Source organism: Tiliqua scincoides, chromosome 2, assembly GCF_035046505.1.
Source record: "Tiliqua scincoides isolate rTilSci1 chromosome 2, rTilSci1.hap2, whole genome shotgun sequence".
NCBI lineage: Eukaryota > Metazoa > Chordata > Lepidosauria > Squamata > Scincidae > Tiliqua > Tiliqua scincoides.
The window spans coordinates 57,893,084-57,913,147 of NC_089822.1; the positions used below are offsets into that span (position 1 = coordinate 57,893,084).

The window sequence follows — 20,064 nt, forward strand, 5'->3', positions numbered from 1 at the left end:
ATTAGTCAGATCTCTTTCTGCCCATGCGCAGCTCATTGGAAGGGTTTGAAACGAGTGGGGAAAGAGCCGTGCAAGAGAACACCATTTTTGTGCAAGTGTATAATTCTCATGGTAAGAAATTCTATTTACTATGCTACATTTGATTCCAACCAGCCCTGCAAGATTCTGGTAGCAGCATATGTTGCCCCTCTCCCTTTTATCCTTGCAACAACCCTATGAATAGAAGTGTTTGTTTCCAGTGAATAGGATAGGTTTATATATGTTCTACTGAACTTAGGACTTCTGAGTAAAATAAATTACACCTTTTTCAAACACCTCAACCTATGAAACAGGTTAGCAGAGAGAGTGCATGCACAGAACCCCATGTCACTCAGTGAGCTTTGTGGCAACTAGGAAGAAATGACTTAAGATAAAAACTACATCAAGATATCAGATTTCCAATGTAAATCCAGGTCTGGGTTTACTTCACAGGTGGAGACTTGTGGGGTACATAACCATGCAAAGGCACATTTGCATGGCCCACCAACCCTGAAGCCAGCACACTCAGCCCTGGTGAGTCTTCCCATTGGGTGTCCAGTTAGGAAAGCTAACCTGGAATTTGGCAGCCAATGGACAAGAGGGGGAAATGGACATAACAGGAGAAAATGGCAGGGAAAAGTGATTATTCTCAAAGGTGGAGATGCATTTTGGTTTATTCAGAGCAGTATATTTAATGAACATATTTTAATTACTTAAGATAGTAAGAAAATCCTCAATTTATGTAAGCCTCAACTTGTATAATTTCAAGCTTGCACAAAGCATTCCATCATATGTAACAATATCGTTCAGTTGCCTGTCTTCTTTGCTTCAGTAAACCTTAGGTGCCATAGTGAAGTGGCATGTCCTAATTTTTTTCTAGCTTTAACCTACTTCTGTACATTTTTTATAGAGGTGTTTGTTTCCTCCAAGTAAGACAGGACTACAGCCTAAGTATTACTGAACATGTGACTTAATTCTGAGTCAAGTAAATAACATCGTTTTCAAATGCCTCTAATTACATAGGCCTACAAAATTAAGGGTCAGAAAAGTTTTTCCCAAACTTTATGGTGGTTTGATATGAATTTGGGGTGCCGATTCCAAAAATGGCATCCGTTTTGCCCTATCATGTCTTGTTTTGAAGATATAGTATAGCCTCATTAGTGAATGGTTCAAGCAGCTTCCCCATGAGGAAACCATGGTGTAGGGCAAAATGGATACCATTTTTGGAATCAGTACCCCAAATATACCCAGGAATTGGTGTAACGTTTAAGGAAGCAAAATGTATGTTGGCCTGTGTTATAGGCTTTCAGGTATTTGTAGTGCAATCCTATGAATGTTACTCTGAATTAAGTTCATTATGTTCAATGGGGCTTACTCCCTGGAAGTGTGAATATGATTGCAGCCTTAGGCAAATTCTAAACAACACTGGAAGATCAGTACAGAAATACAGAGAGACCAGCCATAGCTTTCTTCCAAAACTCATGAAAATTATATTAAAAACAGAGGCTTGTGACCTTACAACTATGCAATTATTGCTAATTGGGGCAATCACATAAAATGACTACAGATTACTACAATGATTAAAACTAAAGTAAGAGGGTCACTATAGGTTAAAGAGACAAAATCTTTGTGTTGTGCAGGAGGCTTTTTGTAACTGTCTTTGATTTCTTTTCATTTTTCAAGAAGAATAAAAAGACTTCAGGAACATGTTTACAGTAGGGTCCAGTGTGGTTCCGCAGTTTGTACTTAAATAGCAGTTGTGCCTTTAATGCTTTGGAAGACAGAGACTCATAAACTCCCATTGTAACGGGGCTCTGTATGTTTGTATAAGTATGTTTTGAAATGCCCCATTTTTGAAAGGACTTTAAAAAATATACATTTTCCTGATTCTCTACCTTATAATCAAATTTTCTTTTGAGCACCAAAAAGTTTTCCCATCCAAATAGATGGCGATTGAGACTTCTAAAACAGTTGTCTTGATTACAGTGTGAAAGCCAGAGAGTACAGTATAATCAAAACTAAGAAAAAACATACATAGCTATTTATTTATTCTGCACTATCATATTGCAATCCCATAAGTGGCATAATTGTGTAAATAATGGTGCTGGTCCAAAAGGGGTGATTTTCAGGGACACTTTGGTCAGCATCAGTGTATCTTCTCTCCTTGGCGTTAAAGGATTGCTGCAAAATATGTGCTTATGTATTCAGGATGATGTACTCTTACATTTTTGATTGACTAGGGTCACCCACTCAACTAATCCAAGAAACAGTGTCACAGTAAATCAGCTTAACTTCAGTCACATCAACACTGGCTGGTTATGTAGGACCTTGATGTAATCACATTCACTATATCATTCCCGATTGGTGGAATTTACTCTATGGAGAAGGATAGAGCCCTGTACAGAAGAGAAAAAATGGTACTGAAGTAGCATCATATCGGGGAAAAATGGCAGAAAAAAAGAATGGAAAAAGTTTTATTCTTGGGGGTAGAGATGCCCCCAACACCTTCACCCTTGAAACCAGAACGGGCAGACATTTATCACACCCCCAGTAAGTAGCTATAATGTGCCCATTCACTGAACAAAACCATTATGCTAAGAATGGACCCAAATCCTAACCAACCTTATTGCACTGGCACAGCTGTGCCAGTGGGGCATGTGCTGCATCCTGCAGCTGGGTGGCAGACATGGAGGACTCCTCAAGGTAAGGGAATGTTTGTTCCCTTAACCTCAGTGCTGGAAAGCTGGTTAGGATTGCACTGAAGTATATTAGTTTTCAATCTATCAGGAGTTTTACACATGAAAATGATGTGGTCAGTTTATTTCATTTTTAAATATATATTCCAGTGTTTAATAGAAGTTCTTAAAGTAGTTTGCATAAAAAATAATTAGGACAATAAATGAACAATATGAAATGGCAGTTCAATAACATACCAATGCTGTAACGCAAATGTTGAAGACTGAAAAAATATAAATCTTTGCATTATATAGCTTAAACAAGTATGACTCATCTGCATATACAGGCATAACCTAATTATCCACAGATTTTTCACCTGCAGTTTTGAGTGAGAAGGGCCCTTTCAATTAAAGGAAAAAAGTAGTTTAACAATAACCTTGTTAGTGTGAGAGAGGGCAGCCGGCTTACAATCCATCAATTATTCTCTCTCCAGGCACTTAGAACAGTTTCACTCCAAGGCAAGTGACCCCTCCCTTCCCCCTGAGCACATGAAATAAAGATAATCACTTACGGGATTTAAAATCCAAGGATGAATTCTGATCACAAAAAGTATTTTCTCTTATCTTGGATCTATTGCTGTTGAACTATTACTTGCTTTTTGCAGATGCATAGGCCCAAAGAGGACTACAGATCCATTACAAGTTTTTAAATGTAATCTGACCAAACTAAGTATTGGAACATGGAAAAGAACCTGCAGTTTATGTGTCACTTTCATTCAGTTGATCAGGGTCTGGCTGATAGGGTACATGCCCAGAGAGTGTTTGCAACAGTGTTTTCCTTCAGCAGAAATGAATATTAATTCCCCTTCAATTGTTCAGTTTGACCATGTGATGTACTGAGGAGTTTTGTATAGTTGCTACTCTGTGTAACCTTGTTGAACAGAGAGGCCAGTTCTATGATTGCCCTTCATTGATCTGAAATTGATAGTTTAAAAGACTTTATGAGTCTAAACACACTGATCTCCTTGAAAGCTTTTATTTATGTAACAATAATATAAGAAGAAAGTTTTGATCTTCAATTATTCTCCTCAACACGCTCCTCTTGCAAGATTGGTCTGCATATTTTGTTACCTATAACTGTAATAGAATTTTAAAGACTGCTTCATGTTACTTGTGTTTTGCTTAATTTATTAATATAAAGGGCCATATTTACCTATTCAGGTAACTGTCTGGTAGCAATCATAGAGACTTTTCAGGCAATGGTTTATCATAGTTTAACAGGATTATAGTGAACCATCCCAGTTCATAGCCTGGATTGTTCACAGACTGTCATTAGAACAAACTGGGATTAGCCATGCTTGGGTACCAGAAAAAATCCCAGTTTGTGATAAACCACCAGTGAAACTAGGCTAGTGATTAGCATGCATTTTCATGATTTCACCTTCATTTACTATATCATACCATGGTAATGTCTGAAGGCCCTATCCTAAACAGTGCATCCCGGCTTACCGCCAGCACGCACTGTTGCAAACATGCTGTAAAGCACATTTGCGAGGCCCTAGCATCAGTGCTTGCTAGCTCAGCGCTGGGCTAGCACCAGCAGAGCACTGGTGCTCCGCAGCTCGGCAGTTGTGCGGACTGCCAGGCGGCTGAGAGGTAGATGGGGTGTAGGGGAGGCGGGGAGGAGGTGTTCCAGGGCAGGGAGGAGGCATTCTGGGAGAGAGAGCAGGGCGAGGAAAGGCAGGAAGCTGCACTGGATCCTGAGCCTCTGTGTCAGGCTGCTGGCCCAACATGGGGGCTCTTGATTCTATGCCGACCCTTGGGTCACTGTAGAATCACGTAGCCCCATCGTGGGGCTACTCGCCTCACTTGGGGAAGGGGACAAAAGTCTCCATCTTCTGAGCTGCTGCCGATGCTACCCAGTTAGCACTCAGGATGCAGTGGCAGCCATTTTCTGTGCCGCTGCAGTGCCACGCGCCAGGCAGCTCAGTCTGTGGGCTGTGAGTCTGTCCATATTAAGAAAAGCTTGTTTCTAAATACTGACATTCCATCTTTCTCCTCTTCCTGTTTAATGAGATCCTGAATTCAAGGCTTTCTCTCATATTTAAATAATAATAATGACCAAATTCTGCCAACCTTGTTCATACAACGTATAGAAGAGAAGCAATGGCAATAGTATGAGTAAGAAGAATTATGCTAAACAAATACCATTTATGTTCAGTGACTTACAATAAATGTTAGCAATGTTGCATGAGAATTGTTTTGGGATTTTTGTTGTTCCATCTTGGAATGCTGCAATTAGCTTCTGTAATTAGTATACCCATACCCATCTGTCTGTCAAAGAGCAGACCCAGGCTAAACCTTCCTACCTCTGGCTAGAAATTCGCTGTGTCAAAATGCCATGAAAAATGCCACAAGTGCCATTGCCTTAAAGAGAATCACGTTGTGGCATGACAAATGCAGCTCCTGAAAGTCCTGTAATAATACTGTAATAATAATAATATTGTAATATTGTAATAATCAGCAGCTTAGGCATAAAAGGCTCTTGTATTCTGATATTCTGGGACATTCCAAAGCTCATCCTTCCAGCATCTTTCAGACTCTGCGGGTCATCTCTATTTGGAAGGTTAAAACTGTCAGGTACCAATGCAGAGTACTCACTGTCCTTCCAGAGTCTTTAGGTGAACTAAGAATTGGAGAATATGCTCTGGGGAATCTGGCTGAGTGTCCTGCCTCCTGCTGTTACTGAGTGCTAGCAATGCTCTGATGGCTGTGTGTGCCTCTGATCCAAGGCATCGCAGCCCCAGAGGCATAAATCCTAGTGCAGTGGTCTCAAACTTCTTGGGAGTTTTATTTATGGGTAAGGGACGAGGACAGCAAAGTGATCCCCAGGATTGTGTCGATAAGGGGGCGAATAGGCATGCTTTTACTTACTTAGGGCTGCAGCACATTGCGGGGGACCCTGCACAGCTCTCCGCATGGCTCCCTGAGACTTAGAATGTTCAAACATAGCAATCGCAAAGCACTTCCTAATTGCAAACAGGAAGTACTTTGCGATTGCTCCGTTTGAACATTCTAAGCATTGGGGAGCCCTGAGGAGGACTGCATGGGGCTCCCCGCAACTCCTGCAATGTGCTGCAGCGCTAAGTACCCTCCCTTTCCCCCTTTGCGACGTGATCCTAGGAATTGCTTTGCTGCCCTCGCCCCTTAACCCGCTCCTTAGAGGGGCAGAGAAGCTTTACACGAGCTGGTGGGTCGCAACCCACTGGTTTGAGTACCACTATGCTAGAGGATAGGCAGATTTCTTTAAGGGTGCCAACTTTCTGAATATATATATATATATTCAGAATGTGTGTGTGTGTGTGTGTGTGTGTGTGTATAATATATATATATATATACACACACACATGTATGAATGTGTGTGTGTGTGTGTGTGTATATATATATATATATACATACATACACTCTCTCTCTCTCTCTCTCTCTCTCTCTAATAATGCAATTGAATAGAAAAGTAAGAGATTCCCTCATCTTGAAAGAAAGGAGTATCAATATAGTATAAATGATTTAATATTGCATCTAGCTGATATCAATTATCTCCTTCGTTGACTGGTGAAATAGTGAATATTTCAGGGTATGTACAGAATCTGAATGCAGTTTCAGATATTCAAGAGGAAAATTCTGGATGGTAGGTTTCTTGTCTAATACTTGCCATTGATTGTATAATGTAATTATAGACTGGGCCTGTTTTTTTCACAGAATCAAAAGGAAAAATCAGTTTTCCCACTCTATGTATTTGAGAACATAAATGGGATATCAAAGTTAACATTCAAAGCAGTTTTTCTTTTGTTAATATTTTGTCTTAATATATTCACAAAAACATTGTAATATCACTATATTTTTATTTTTATATGTTAATAAAGATAAATAAAAATGATCTTGAGGGAGCTTGTGTCAAAATGGACATGTATTTTCTACTGAAAAGGTTTATTTTCCTACTTATATCAGATATAGGAAATAAATAACAGTGTTATGGTTATATTTATGGTTACTGTTAGCTTTGTGTTTTCCTGTGAGCATCCAGTCATATGAGTGCTCACAATTTGGGAAAATTTTTTTAGAATGCCTCTTGACTTGATTCAGCAAGGCATTTCTTATACCTATAGGTTATGTTGCTTGTAGATAAAAATATAAAAATTTTTGGGCTGATTACTTTTGTTCAGACCTTATTCTCTGTTTTCAGTTCTGCATGTAAAGGAGACAAAACTCCATGACCCAGCGACTCCATTGATGTCATGCTTGGGAAGAGAGTGGAAGATTGCTAGTTATAAATCCTCAGGAGCAATGCAGCATGGCCATCTCTGTCCCTGCTTTGGGACTGTACCTGTCCTGGTACTTGAAGCTCGGCTGGACAGTTTGAATCTTTGCTAGCCAAGGTGTCTAGGGTCCAAGAAGATGGATACTTATCAGGGCCATCAGAATGCTTAGGCTGACTTCTAAGGCCCTGCTCAGTGCTCACCTTCATGCTCATGTGTCATCACAGGGACCACTGAATAGAAGCACATTTGTGGGTGGCTTTGTGGGGAGGCTGGGACAGGGAACTGTTGCCACCAACAGCTATGCCCCCATGCCAAGGTAACTATTTCCCACAAATAAAGAAAACCCACAATACGCATGTGTTGGACCCACTCAGATCTGAAGCTGGCCCTGTTGCTGCTACTAAAAAGCAGAGGTGTAACTTTAATGCAAGTTACTAAAATATGGGGGGGGGGCTTTAAAAAATGTACTTGAAATAGTACATTTTCACCTTTTTAAGGGCCTTTGTTGAAAATGCATCTCCTGTTGTCATGTTTGTTTATCCTATGGTTTACCTCTTTTTTCCTGTCTGCAAGGAGGCAGAGATAATTTCTAGCCCTTCCATATACGTATGTTTGAGAATGAAGGTTTAAAAAAAAAATGGTATCAAGCCAGTGAATGATGCCTGAAAATGAAGCTGATGTGAGTTACCAGAATTTACCTGCCAGTATTTACTTGCTTAACCATAATTGGCAACAATCCATTTAACAGTACTTATCTTTTCTGTTTTCTAGATGCAGCAATTGTTCCACGAAAACTACGAACATAACCGGAAGGGTTACATACAAGATCTTCATAACGGCAAAATACACACAGCAATTACGCTTCATCCAAACAAAAGACCCGCCTACCAGTATAGGCTTCACAATTACGTATTGACTCGTAAAATTTCAGAATTGCGTTACCGAACCATCCAACTTCACAGGGAGAGTGCCCTCATGAGCAAGCTCAGTAATGGTGAACTCAGCAAAGATGATCAGCTTTTGGGAATGATGCCTTCTTTCAACCGCTTCCAGCCACGCAATAGGAATGAAGTCATTGAATGGGAGTTTTTGACTGGAAAGCTCCTTTACTCTATGGCTGAGAATCAGCCACCTAGACAGAGCATTAATAGCGTCCTGCGGGCAGCATTGGATGACACTGTAATGCAGGTAATGGAAATGATCAATGAGAACTCTAAATCTAGAGGAAGACTTATTGATTTCAATGAAATACAGTATGGCTACCGCAGGGTTGATCCTCTGCATGGTGTGGAATACATTTTAGATTTGCTCCTTTTATATAAAAGGCACAAAGGAAGAAAAGTTACTGTTCCAGTTCGACGGCATGCCTACCTTCAACAATTGTTTAGTAAACCCTTTTTCAGAGAGGAAAAAGAACTGGATATAAAAAGCCTTTTGGAAAATGTGAATAGTGACACACCATCTTTCACCTTCATTTCTAACTCCTTGAAGATTTTTTCATCATTTCAAAGCATCAAAGAAATGGGAGCAAGCAGTGACAAAAAGATTCACATTCTTATCCCTCTCACAGGGAGATACGACATTTTCCTACGGTTTATGGAGAACTTTGAAAAGACTTGCCTTATCCCCAAGCAGAATGTAAAACTGGCAGTCATTCTCTTCAACTCTGATCAAGATTCCAGCAAACACATAGAATTGATTAATGAATATCATTATAAGTATCCTATGGCAGACATGACTGTCATTCCAATGTCAGGAGCTTTCTCTAGAGGTTTGGGTCTTGAAATGGCCTCTTCTCGGTTTGATAATGACACCTTGCTGCTGTTTTGTGATGTTGATCTGATATTTACCCCAGATTTTCTCCAGCGCTGTAGAGCAAATACTATTCAAGGAGAACAAGTGTATTATCCTATTATTTTCAGTCAATATGACCCCAAAGTAACATATGGGGGTAACCCTCCAGCAGACAGTCACTTTGTTTTCACAAAGAGAACTGGGTTTTGGAGAGACTATGGGTTTGGGATCACTTGTATTTACAAAAGTGACCTTGTGAATGCAGGTGGATTTGATACCTCAATTCAAGGTTGGGGACTTGAGGATGTAGATCTCTTTACTAAAGTAATAACTTCTGGACTGAAGGCATTTAGAAGCCAAGAAGTTGGGGTTGTACATGTTTTTCATCCAGTTCATTGTGATCCCAACCTAGATCCGAAACAGTACAAGATGTGCTTGGGGTCCAAAGCAAGTACATTTGCCTCTGCCATGCAACTAGCTGAAATATGGCTAGAAAAACATTTAGGGGTCAGGTATAATCTAACTCTGTCCTGACATTCTAACTTGCTCTGCCTTCTTAGGGGAGTTTACCTCATTACTTCTTTGTTTTGTCATCACTTTTTCAAACTCCTTTTTGTCTTCCAAAGGATGTGTGTTTGACCTCAGACTAAAAGAGCCTGCTGTCAGGAGCATTCCAGATACCTACTGAACTGATTAGGTGTGGTGTCTTTTCTCCCTTATCTGTAGACTGAATGAAACTATGGCAATCAAACAATCCCATGGAGCACATCCATCGTAAGGAATGCATCAGAAGAATGTTTTCTTTGGGCTTTAGGATGCAATATCAATCTTCATTGTGTCTGTCAAACTTAATGTGATACTTTTTGTTTTTTTCTGGTGAAGGTACCACAAAAGTGCTTTATGCTTCCTCTGGGAAAGAGACTCTAGCAAACTTGAGTTTTATAATTTATACGAGGACTAAAAGAAACAGTGTTATTCTTCATCTTTATAATTTTTAAAGTAAATTAAAAACAGACTGTGTATCTATTTTTTAAAAAAAGAGAAAATGTGCACACACACAAACAGCGTTTTCTTTCCAAGTGCAACTGGTACTGGCTACCAAGAACCTTAAATGTTGTGTTAAAATGATCTCCTTGTTGCTGTCAACGTTGAATAGAATTGGACTGTGTTTTCTTAAGAAAACATGACTAGCTCAAATATTCGGATATGTTGAGAAGTTTTCTGAACCAATGTCCTTCATTTGCTCACCAGAAGAAATTATGGTACAATGTTATTTATAAAAGTATGGACATGCCATATACTTTCTCAAATGCAAGAATATGTTGCTTTGTCTTTGTTTAGAATGAGACTCTAATATATAAATAACTTTCTATTTTATTCTTTTCATAAAACTGCACTTGATACAAAGGGAAATAAATGGGTACAATATTGTCTTTTTATAACTGTGTATTAATATTGATATTCTGAAACTCATCATTGTTGAAAGAACATGTAATTATTTAAGTATGAAACTACTCTTGCTGGTCAAAGTTCTTGCCAATATATTTATATTAGTGAAAATTTATAGAAATGTGTTAACACTTTTCACTCTCTGAAGAGCCTACAAATTTCAACACTGTATTGGTGCAATGCTGAAAGGGAAATCAACATTAGAAACCAAAATGTCAGTTGTGCAAGAATCTTTTTTTAAAGTTTTTTTTAAATTAAAAGCAAAGCATAGTCGTTGCAAGCCTAAAGCACGTTATGATTCAGGCAATGCATTTCTTACTTGAGTTCTTTTTAATTGCATTTGTGACACACAGCTAGAATATTCTGTAATGAAACTGTGCTAAGAATTCAGAGGGCATATCCAAGAAATATGATACATATCTAATATATAGCTAATTAAATTGTATTGTATGTTCAAATGTATCATATGTATCTCTTTGGCTATGATACTTTTTAAAATTTATTTCCATTAGCAGTCAATTGATTGCACATCAGCAAATGGCACCATTGGATTAGCTGCAGGGACTTAGAGAAAAACATCCCCTTAGGCATTCACATATATACCCTGCTCAAAACTTTTTAGAAATGACAGAAACAGAATCTGGTCACCACATCTCAGAAAGGCTGTAGTGGAACTGGAATAAGACAGTGAATAAAATGATTAGTGAAGTGGGACACCTTTCTTAGGAGGAAAGACCAACATTTTGGGCCTTTTGAGTCTAGAAAAAGGCGCCTGAGGTGAACATGACTAAGACAAGTAAAATTATGCATGTGATGGATAGAGGGAAGTTCCTGTCCCTCCCACACAACTCCAGAACTAGGGGGCATCCAATAAAATTAACTGGAAGCAAAGTCATCACTAATTACAAGCCATGATGACTATATTCAACCACTGGGTTTTAGAGAGTCTACCTCTGAAGGCCAAATGCAAGGAATACAGGTACCGTGATATCATGTTTTGCTGAGTGCTCTCTGAGGCACCTGGAGGCCCACTTTTAATACAGGAAGCTGGAGTAAATGGCCTGATCCAAGCAGGGCTCTTGTTATGTTCTTAATCCTGATTCCACAAAACTAGTAAAATTTGTAACCAGTAACCATCTTATAAAAACAGTGATATTGATGGTGAAGGATTAGGTGATTTGAAGACATCTGGACACATTATTTAGTGTTTTCTGTCTACCTGTCCTATCCATCATGTCTTAGAAGTGTTCCCACTTTCTACAGCACGCAAGCTCAATCAGACTTGCAGCCCAATCCTATGCTTCCTTCTTCCACCAATGCAGCCACACCAAAATGGCTTGTGCTGCATCCTGCAGGGGGCAGTCCTAGAGGTCTTCTCTGGATAAGGGAACATATGTTTTTTACCTGGGAGTAAGCCTACACAGTGCAGAGAGGTCTACCCAAATCTGTGCTAACAAAATTGTTGGTGCAGATCTGCGTGGACCCAGGTTTGTGGGATCGGGCCTGGGACAGGTCTAGGATTCTGCTGTTGCCAAACCCACCCTTGTCCTGGAGCTGGTTAACCCTGCCCCATTTGCCACCTCACCTGCCAACTTACCAAGGTTATCAGGTTCTGACAGAGCCTCTGCTATGCATGGGGCCACTGCAGCTCCCCACTGGTACTCTTGGAGTGCGCATCCCTGTTTGTCAAAGGCTCTTTTGTGATTGCTATAAGGCAGTCACAGCATTTTAAGCCCAGTAGGACTGGACTGCTAATTGCCATTTTGCATATATAAACACCATGCAAAAAAGGGACCTAGTTAAAAGAAAAATAATTTTTAAGAAGTCAAGCATACCAACCTCTTCCCATTTCACTTAGGAGAGTCACCTGGCAGTAGCAACTATTCTCAAGTCTTGTGGCCGAGCATTGCAAGGTAACAATATTTGTTGCATTGTTACTTACTGCAATGCCTGTGCAATTTGAAGAAGTTGACCCTATCATGAAGATACAAATATCTATAGTTTTCCCCTGACACATCGTTAATCTAAATTGTTAAACAGTCTGGCAGGTGAACCTTCTAAGTTCTTGCATGAATCATTAAAGTTTAGTCCTATTGAAAGTTTCATCATGCAAAATGTGTATGTGGTGTGCCAAAAAAAGAGAAAAGAAATGTAGATGATGTGCTTTTGAAAGGAATCAATACAATGTACCAGCATTTGCATCTCCTGATAATACAAGTGAGACAAGGCAAGTCTCATCATCCTGGGACTTGGAGAAGAAATTGAGAGAGGCAGAACAAATCTTTCTTCCCCAGCTTCTGATACAAATATTTTCAGAAACCATTCTTCAATGCTACATCTACAACTTCTATGAAAACCGAAACCTTTGCTGTTTGGAATCTGTGTACTCTTGTCATTTTTTAACTTACCCAGCCAAGCACAGCCGATGTAATCAACTGCAGATATTTTTTGCAACTTGAAGACAACTTTTTCAAAATGCCATTTAACTGTGCATAATGTTGTTAGGAAACCAGAATCTTATTGGTGATTACAACAGCAAAAAGCTTCTGGAAGTCTGATCAGATTTTGATAAATCTGATAAACAGCTGTGCTCAGCCTCAAACTAATTGACTTCACTTACTCAGACCAAGTTGCAGAACATGAATTGAACATGATGACTGCAGAGGGAGTTCTGTGTATAGAGGACTTGCCGGATCAGGTCCTGTGTGAGAAAATCAAATTGTTAGTTCTTACTATTTACAGATATTTATTTAGTGTATGACCAATTCATTTGTTATATGATGGATTACTTTGTTACCAACTGGATTATAAATGTTTGTTAAAAAGTATTATATTGTCTTTGGAATAACTGTTCTCAGATAACATTATGTTAGCTGATTTGTGGTAGGAAAATTTGAATGATGATGACATAATCTTACTGGGTGCAATTGACTGGGAGGGGCTGTGCCAAAAGTACAAACACCTGCAATCTCACCAGGAAGATCTGATGAATTACGCTTACTGTTACAGCATATAAAAGAGCTTTTTTATGACATACCAAAACTGTTATCTTCCATACTTTTTTTTTTGCTCCTTTCATCTAGTCTTTCAAATGGTTATTATATCTTAAGTTTCTAACATTCATTTTTATATAACAGTGACACCATGGGTATTGATTATCAATTTCTGTAGACATCCTGGAGATGAGCTAAAATGATATATTGTTTCTTATAGAATTGGCTATTCATTTAAGGTTGGAAAAATGACCATTTCTTAGGTGGAAATGAAAAGTAAGATATGTGTATTTTTTTTCAGTGCCAAATGGATTTCATAGCAGTTTAATTAGCAATATGACTAGCAGAGGATAGAGTGATATTTTAAAATTACGGGTCGATTATCTCTTATCCAGACACCTAAAATCCAAATTATTCTGAAATCTGTTGTCCAAGACTTCATTTTCTTTAGTGGGAACACTGCAAGGTCTTGGGCTATGTACATTCTTTTAACAATGATAGTAAATGGGACTTACTCCTGGGTAAGTGTGGGTAGAATTGTAACCTAAGATTGTTAAAAATTTTCCTGCCTTGATGATGTCACTTCCAGTATGACATCACCTCCAGTGGGTCCTGATTCTCAAAAGTGAGTCCAGGTGCTAAATGTGTGAGAATCACTGCTCTAGGCTCTAATATGCATCAGGGGTGCATATTACAGAGTCAAGCTACAACTAAGGTTTACTGCAAGATTTGACTCTGCATGTCTGCATTTCATTGTGTAAATAGCATACATGGTTTGACTCCCCGTCTGAATCTGTTGTCCAAGACTTTGTTTTCTTTCATGTGAACACCAGAAGGTCTTGGGCTTATTCCCACATACGGTGCAGGTACAGGATGTGAGTTCTATTCTCTGCTGTATGGTATGTACCTGTACAGACCTTGCTAGTGAAAAAAAAATGTGAAAGAGGCCAGCAGACACCTGTATGTTTAGTACATCGTAGTACCTTAATGGAGATATTCACCGAATGCTGTTCTTTTATCAGGTCCTCCATTCTGCCACTTCACAATTCACTCCCACCTTTCCCATCAACTTACTTGTCCAGCAAGTGGGGATTCCCTCACTGGCAGGGGCAGGAAGGCACAGGCCTTTCCGTTGGCTCTCCCAGCAGCGTGTGGACTCGCACGCTGTTGGAGTGCCTTTTGCAATAATTGCTGGCTGCTTTTCGGCAGTCAGCCCTGTCGTAGGAGCCTCACTGCCCGAGGCAAGGTGAAGATTGGGCTCTAAGTCATTTCAACATAGACTTTGCTTTACTCTTCGCTTTCATTCTCCAAATAATTCAGATTGTACCAAATTATTCCAGACTGTAAATACCCAAGCAAACTGTATATTTTCAAAAGCAGGTCTTCAATATCAGAGACTGGAGCACCTTCCCTAAAGCACTTCCCTAAAGCCTTTTAGTGGATGGAAAAGTGACTAATGGGGAAGATATATAAAATTCTAAAAGTTTTTCTTCTCTTGCAGTACTGGAGTGTGGGGTCATCCAATGAAATTGATTGGCAGAACATTCAGATCAGACAGAAAATTAATTTATGAAATTCACTGTCTTAAGTTGTGGGGCTATTGATGGCTATTACCAATGTATAGAGAACTGCCATGCTCAGAGGCTACTGAAATGCAGTTGCTGGGATTTGCTCCCTGCTTATCAGCTTTTCAGAGATGTCTGATTTGCCCCGGTGGAAAATGGGTTGCTGAACTCGATTGACCTTTGGTCTGATCCAGCAGGGTTGCTCTTGAGTTCTTAAATACTAAAATAAATATTTCATGCGCACCGTACTGCTGCTGCTTCCTGACCACTTGGCACTACATATAATTTAAGAAGATAAGCCCCCAAAAAACTGTATCTACTTAATTAAGAATCATGAAGAGAAGAGGAATCAATAATGAAACCTGCAAATCAGAGCTGTGCCAAATTATCACCCTTGGAACATCCTCAAGGTGAAAAGAGCTTTTGAGAGGTGTGGAAACCATGCCTTTCACTTTTTCAGGCAGCTTCTTGTGCCTGGTTGTAGACCTTGTTCTGTAACCTGCTGCACCTTCAGCACAATTTGTTTTAATTGTAATAAGGTTTGTTCTTCAGTATGTGATCACAGACCATCAGGGATCACATAATGAACATCACAGTGGTGTTGAACCACACAGCCGATTGAAGTTGGCTATACAGTGAATTGAGCAAGGACAAACATAGCTTCAGTGCCTTGACTTTGAAACCCCAATCCAGCTCTAGTTGTGCCAAGCAATACTTGCACTTTTATGGATGTTTCAGTGTGTACTTGGGCAATCTCACCTGTGTTGCCACTGTGCTGAGGTGCCTTCATTACCACAGTGTGATAAAATGGGAAGCATTAACTCAGTTGCTCAGGCAATGGAAATGCATTCCTGTCCCCCTATACATCATGACTACTTTTGCACCCTTTGGAATACCTTCTCCTGAAAAATTGTGACTCCCATTTTTAACTGTTATTTAGGAGCATGGAAAATGTTCATTAACTTCTCCCCTCCGCTCAGTTCTGGTGCAAATTGCCAACCAAATAGCACCAAACAAAATAAGCTCCCAAAGCTAGGAAGCCAGTTTCTAACAGTGCTTCAGAATCAACCGATAATCAAAGCAATTATCATATGCAAGCATCTATTTGTTTTCTACTGTCTTAACACTTGGCTGTTCCTGTAATGATGCAGTTGATTAGATTATTCAGGAATAAAGACATTCTGATGAGAACATTGAACAGCTTTATTTTAGGCTGGCTTTACTTTGTCCATCCATCACTTAAGACCCCTCTCTACCTGTTAATTCTTTCCCTTTTTTCCAGTTACATACTGCATACATGCTGCAGAGGTGCCTCTTGGTGCCTCTGTTGCAGGGGTGTCAAACATAAGGCCTGGGGGCTGGATGTGGCCTGCGGAAGCTTTTTATCTGGCCCTCGGGCTCTCAGTTGCTGAGCAGTGCGGCGGTATCACTGCTGAAAAAGCATCCTGCAAGATAACTGGGCTCTCCCATATCTTAAAATATGATCAAGATTTATGTATTTTCTGTTATTTGCAGCGAATGAATCCCTAAGTGAAAAAAATGTTTATCTCTGGTTACCACCTGTTTAATAACATCACTTCCTGCCTAATGACATCACTTTTGGCCCTCAGCAGGCATCATGAATGCTATTCGGCCCACTGTATGAAGTGAGTTTGACACCCCTGCTCTGTTGTTTGGTGTAACATCGTTGAGCAGTTCATATGTGAGGTGGTTGAATGTAGCGCCATGTTCTTCTGTAAACAGGGATTGTAAAGGTAAACTTAATGAGGTGGGTCAGAATCTACAATGTTTCTAAATGTTCTGGCAGTGATTTGAAAGCCCATCATGTCCTGCCACATAGGTCAGGTGGTCAGTGGTACCCAGAGCTACCTGTTCCAGACGGGGAAGCAGCAAATATAATTAACATCGTAACAGAAACGCTGTACCTCCTCCCCTTATTCACTTTCTACAACCCATAACCCCATGCCTCCAACACTGGCAGGGCTGGCTCATTTGTGAGGCTTGAGGCAGTTGACTCAGGCAGCAGATTGGCAGGGGGGAAGCTCACCTCCTGCTCCCTGGAATTGACAAGGAAGACAGAAAAGTGGAAAAGGAAGTGTGCCCCCCCATACATGATCAAATCCAGGCAGAAGACAAAGGAGCAGTGGAAGAGATGATGTGTTGCTAGGAAAAGGGAGCAGCTCAGACATACCACCTCAGGTCTTGGGTCAGTCGAGAGAAAAAAGAATGCCTCTGGGGAGTAGCCACACTTCACACACACACACACACACACACATAAATTCACATGTAGTGAATACAGCAGTAGTAACCTAGATTTTCTTTGTCAAGGGTAAACATCACTTCTTTTAAAGAGAATTGTCATTTTAAAAAAAAAAAATACTTTTTTCTTGATAAAAGTAAGTTCAGAGTCTGTTGTAGAGATACCAAGTAGCAGTGCCAACTTGGGTTTTGAAATCACACTGTAGGAATAAGTTTGATTTTACAGGGATTCAAGTTAAAGGAAATAAAAGCCCTTTTCACTTAAAAACAGATGTTCCAGCAGGATGTACTATTAATTGTTCCTTCTCAATTTTTTCCCCCTTCATTCTGGTCCACCACCAACTGGTTACTTGAGTAACAACACAGATTTCCATGATTCATCTTTCTAATACCACATCCCCAAGTTTTCCTACTTTCTGGCTTTCACCCCTTTACTTTTGCCACAAACCAACTAAAATGATACAGTATTTCTGTTCTGGTTTAATGATGTCACTGACATATAAAACACTGAAGTAGAACACTTTGCTGACGGAGTTTCCAGTTCTATTGCAAATAGTTTCCATTTGCCTGTCACAAGGGTTTAATAGTCTCATGAATGTGCTTACTTCATCCTTTTCTGGTTTAACCAGGAACACCACTAAGGCAAAGAAACCCAAAACCCTTTCTCAGCTTTAGGTGTAGGAAAGAAATATCAGGCTAGACTCTATCCTTATTTTGCATCCTGGAAAAGCATAGTTGGGATTATTTTCTGCACTGTGTTAGCTTAATAAAATCATTATTGACATCAATAATGTAAAAGTCCCATCCCCAGACCCAGTTCAGAGGCAAGATGATAGAATCAAACACCTGTGTGAAACCACCTTGTACTGAAACAAACTATTGCTGTGTTCAGCCCAGTGTGGTCTGCAGTGAGCGAGAGGGGCCAGGTCTTCCTCATCTGCTACCTGATCCATTTACCTGTGAGTGTCAGGGATTGAATCAGGGACTTTCAGTCTGCATGAACTTCAGCACTGAATTATAGTCCCTTTCATATAAGCTAAAGAGCACTTTTCATCTACAGATGTGAGGATATCTTTACCGATTGGTAGGGATGGAACCCTCAGAAGCCCTGTTCAGAACTCCTCACACTGGTCTTTGGATAAGGGCTATTATGATTTTTAAAAAGGATTTATTACCTCAACAATTACATGTGCTGGATGTTTCACTTCAATGCAGCTGAAAAATAGCTGTTGCCCTGAGGTAATAAAAGCCAGAATTCATAAGAGAGTACATGCAAAAAAAATAAAACAAATGGACTAGTAAATTATTTCAAGATGATTTTACCATGTCAAGGAGTAATGGAAGAGTTAGGTCTGAGCAGTCATCAGAGGGCCACTGCCAGGTCTACAGACAATATGTAGGATATTGACATGAGGTTTGGAGGAGATTTTAAAATTTTTCTTTCTGTTTTCACTGAAGCTGTGTCTTATTACACTATTATGTCAAGCTTATCCCCATTGTGAAAATTCATTGCTCATGTGTAAGTCCTGCCGTTTTCAATTAAATTAAACTTAGTTCAGCTGAATTTAGTTAACTCATATAACATCAACTTCGATGGAATCCAAAAGATTTCAAAATATATCACCACTTATTTAAGAGAGAAGAGTCAAGCTCAGTGGGTTCAAATGTGCTTCCTTTCTGCATGTAGGGCAGAAAGATGAACGGAAGTGGGGCAGGTCTGCCACATCTTTCTTAACTGAACACTTGTTGACTCTGCCATATTGCCATTGGTGTATGATTATTCTCCGGGTGCACAGTGTAACTTGGTTTTCTTAAACTGTCCTCATAGCAAGAAATATTCATGACAACAGTGTCTGTTTTAAAAAGAAGGGATTCATAACTGCGTGAAAGATCTGTGTTTAATTCCTATTATATAATATTTTTTTCAAATGCCTGCTGTTAATTGCTGCCACTAAATTATGCAGATGTAAATTCTTTCAGACATTTAGAAACAGCAAACGAAAAATGAAAAAAGATAGAAACGCTAAGCAAAGGAATGAGTGTGAGCAATATAAACGAGGTTTTTAGAAGAATAGGGAAAAGTCATTGTTTCAAAAGAAAATTTACCACCACAGACTTGGAGCAACTTCTAGAACTCTTCTGCCACAAGGGAGTAATGTCTTTTAAATAAACATTTTATGCCTTAGCAGCCTGCACAGTCTCATTTGTATGGTATGTACTTTTTATATGCTGTCTTTTGCAACTCAAGGGATAGGGTAACTTATTTCAAAACCTTTGAGGGTTAGTCAAGCCATAGGTTCTGTCAGGTTCCTTTGTGGGGGAGGGTTGAGCAGCAAGCTGGTTTTTTTTCACTGCATGCAAAATATCTTCCTAGGCCATATCCAGTGCAATCCTGCCAGCCTTGATTTCTTTGAACAGTCACAGAGGGAGCAACTTCAGTGTTTTGTCTAGCATTTAGTGCATGTTAGGCAAATAGAACATGCAACTGATTTTATTAATAGCCACAAAGAGAACAAAGTGAAAGAAGGAAAGTGTAGTATTGGAGTCATCAGGGCCCAAAGAGGTGTAAGTGGTTTAGGTACTTGGGGCACATACACACACACAGACACAAGCACGAATGCATGCAAGCACAAGTGTCCTTGCTTTAAATTCCTCACATGCTGTCAGTCTTGATGAGTGAAAAAGGTATAAAACAGGTACCTTTTGGTTTTTGCCTCTAGGTCTGTGCTTCTCAAACTGTGGGGTGGGCCCCACTAGGTGGGTCATGAGCCAATTTCAGGTGGATCTTTCATTTCAATATTTTATTTTTAATATATTAGACTTGGTGCTACCATGGTTTGTGACTGCATTTGGGGAAATGTTATAGACCTGCACTTTTAACAAGCCACTATGTATATTCTTTTAACAAGGATAGTAAATGGGACTTACTCCTAGGTAAGTGTGGGTAAGATTGTCGCCTAGGATTGTTAAAAATTTCCCTGCTTGATGATGC

At 39.6% G+C, this 20,064-nt stretch overlaps 1 protein-coding gene across 1 annotated transcript in view; it reads left to right on the forward strand.

Annotated features, from left to right (window-relative positions):
* The window catches only part of CHSY3 (chondroitin sulfate synthase 3), a 143,695-nt gene extending 134,355 nt beyond the window's left edge, over positions 1-9,340 (forward strand). Inside the window, exon 3 of the mRNA XM_066612567.1 lies at positions 7,784-9,340. Within this exon, the coding sequence (XP_066468664.1) occupies positions 7,784-9,340 (1,557 nt within the window). The remainder of the gene's footprint in view (positions 1-7,783) is intronic.
* The last annotated feature ends 10,724 nt before the right edge of the window (positions 9,341-20,064 follow it).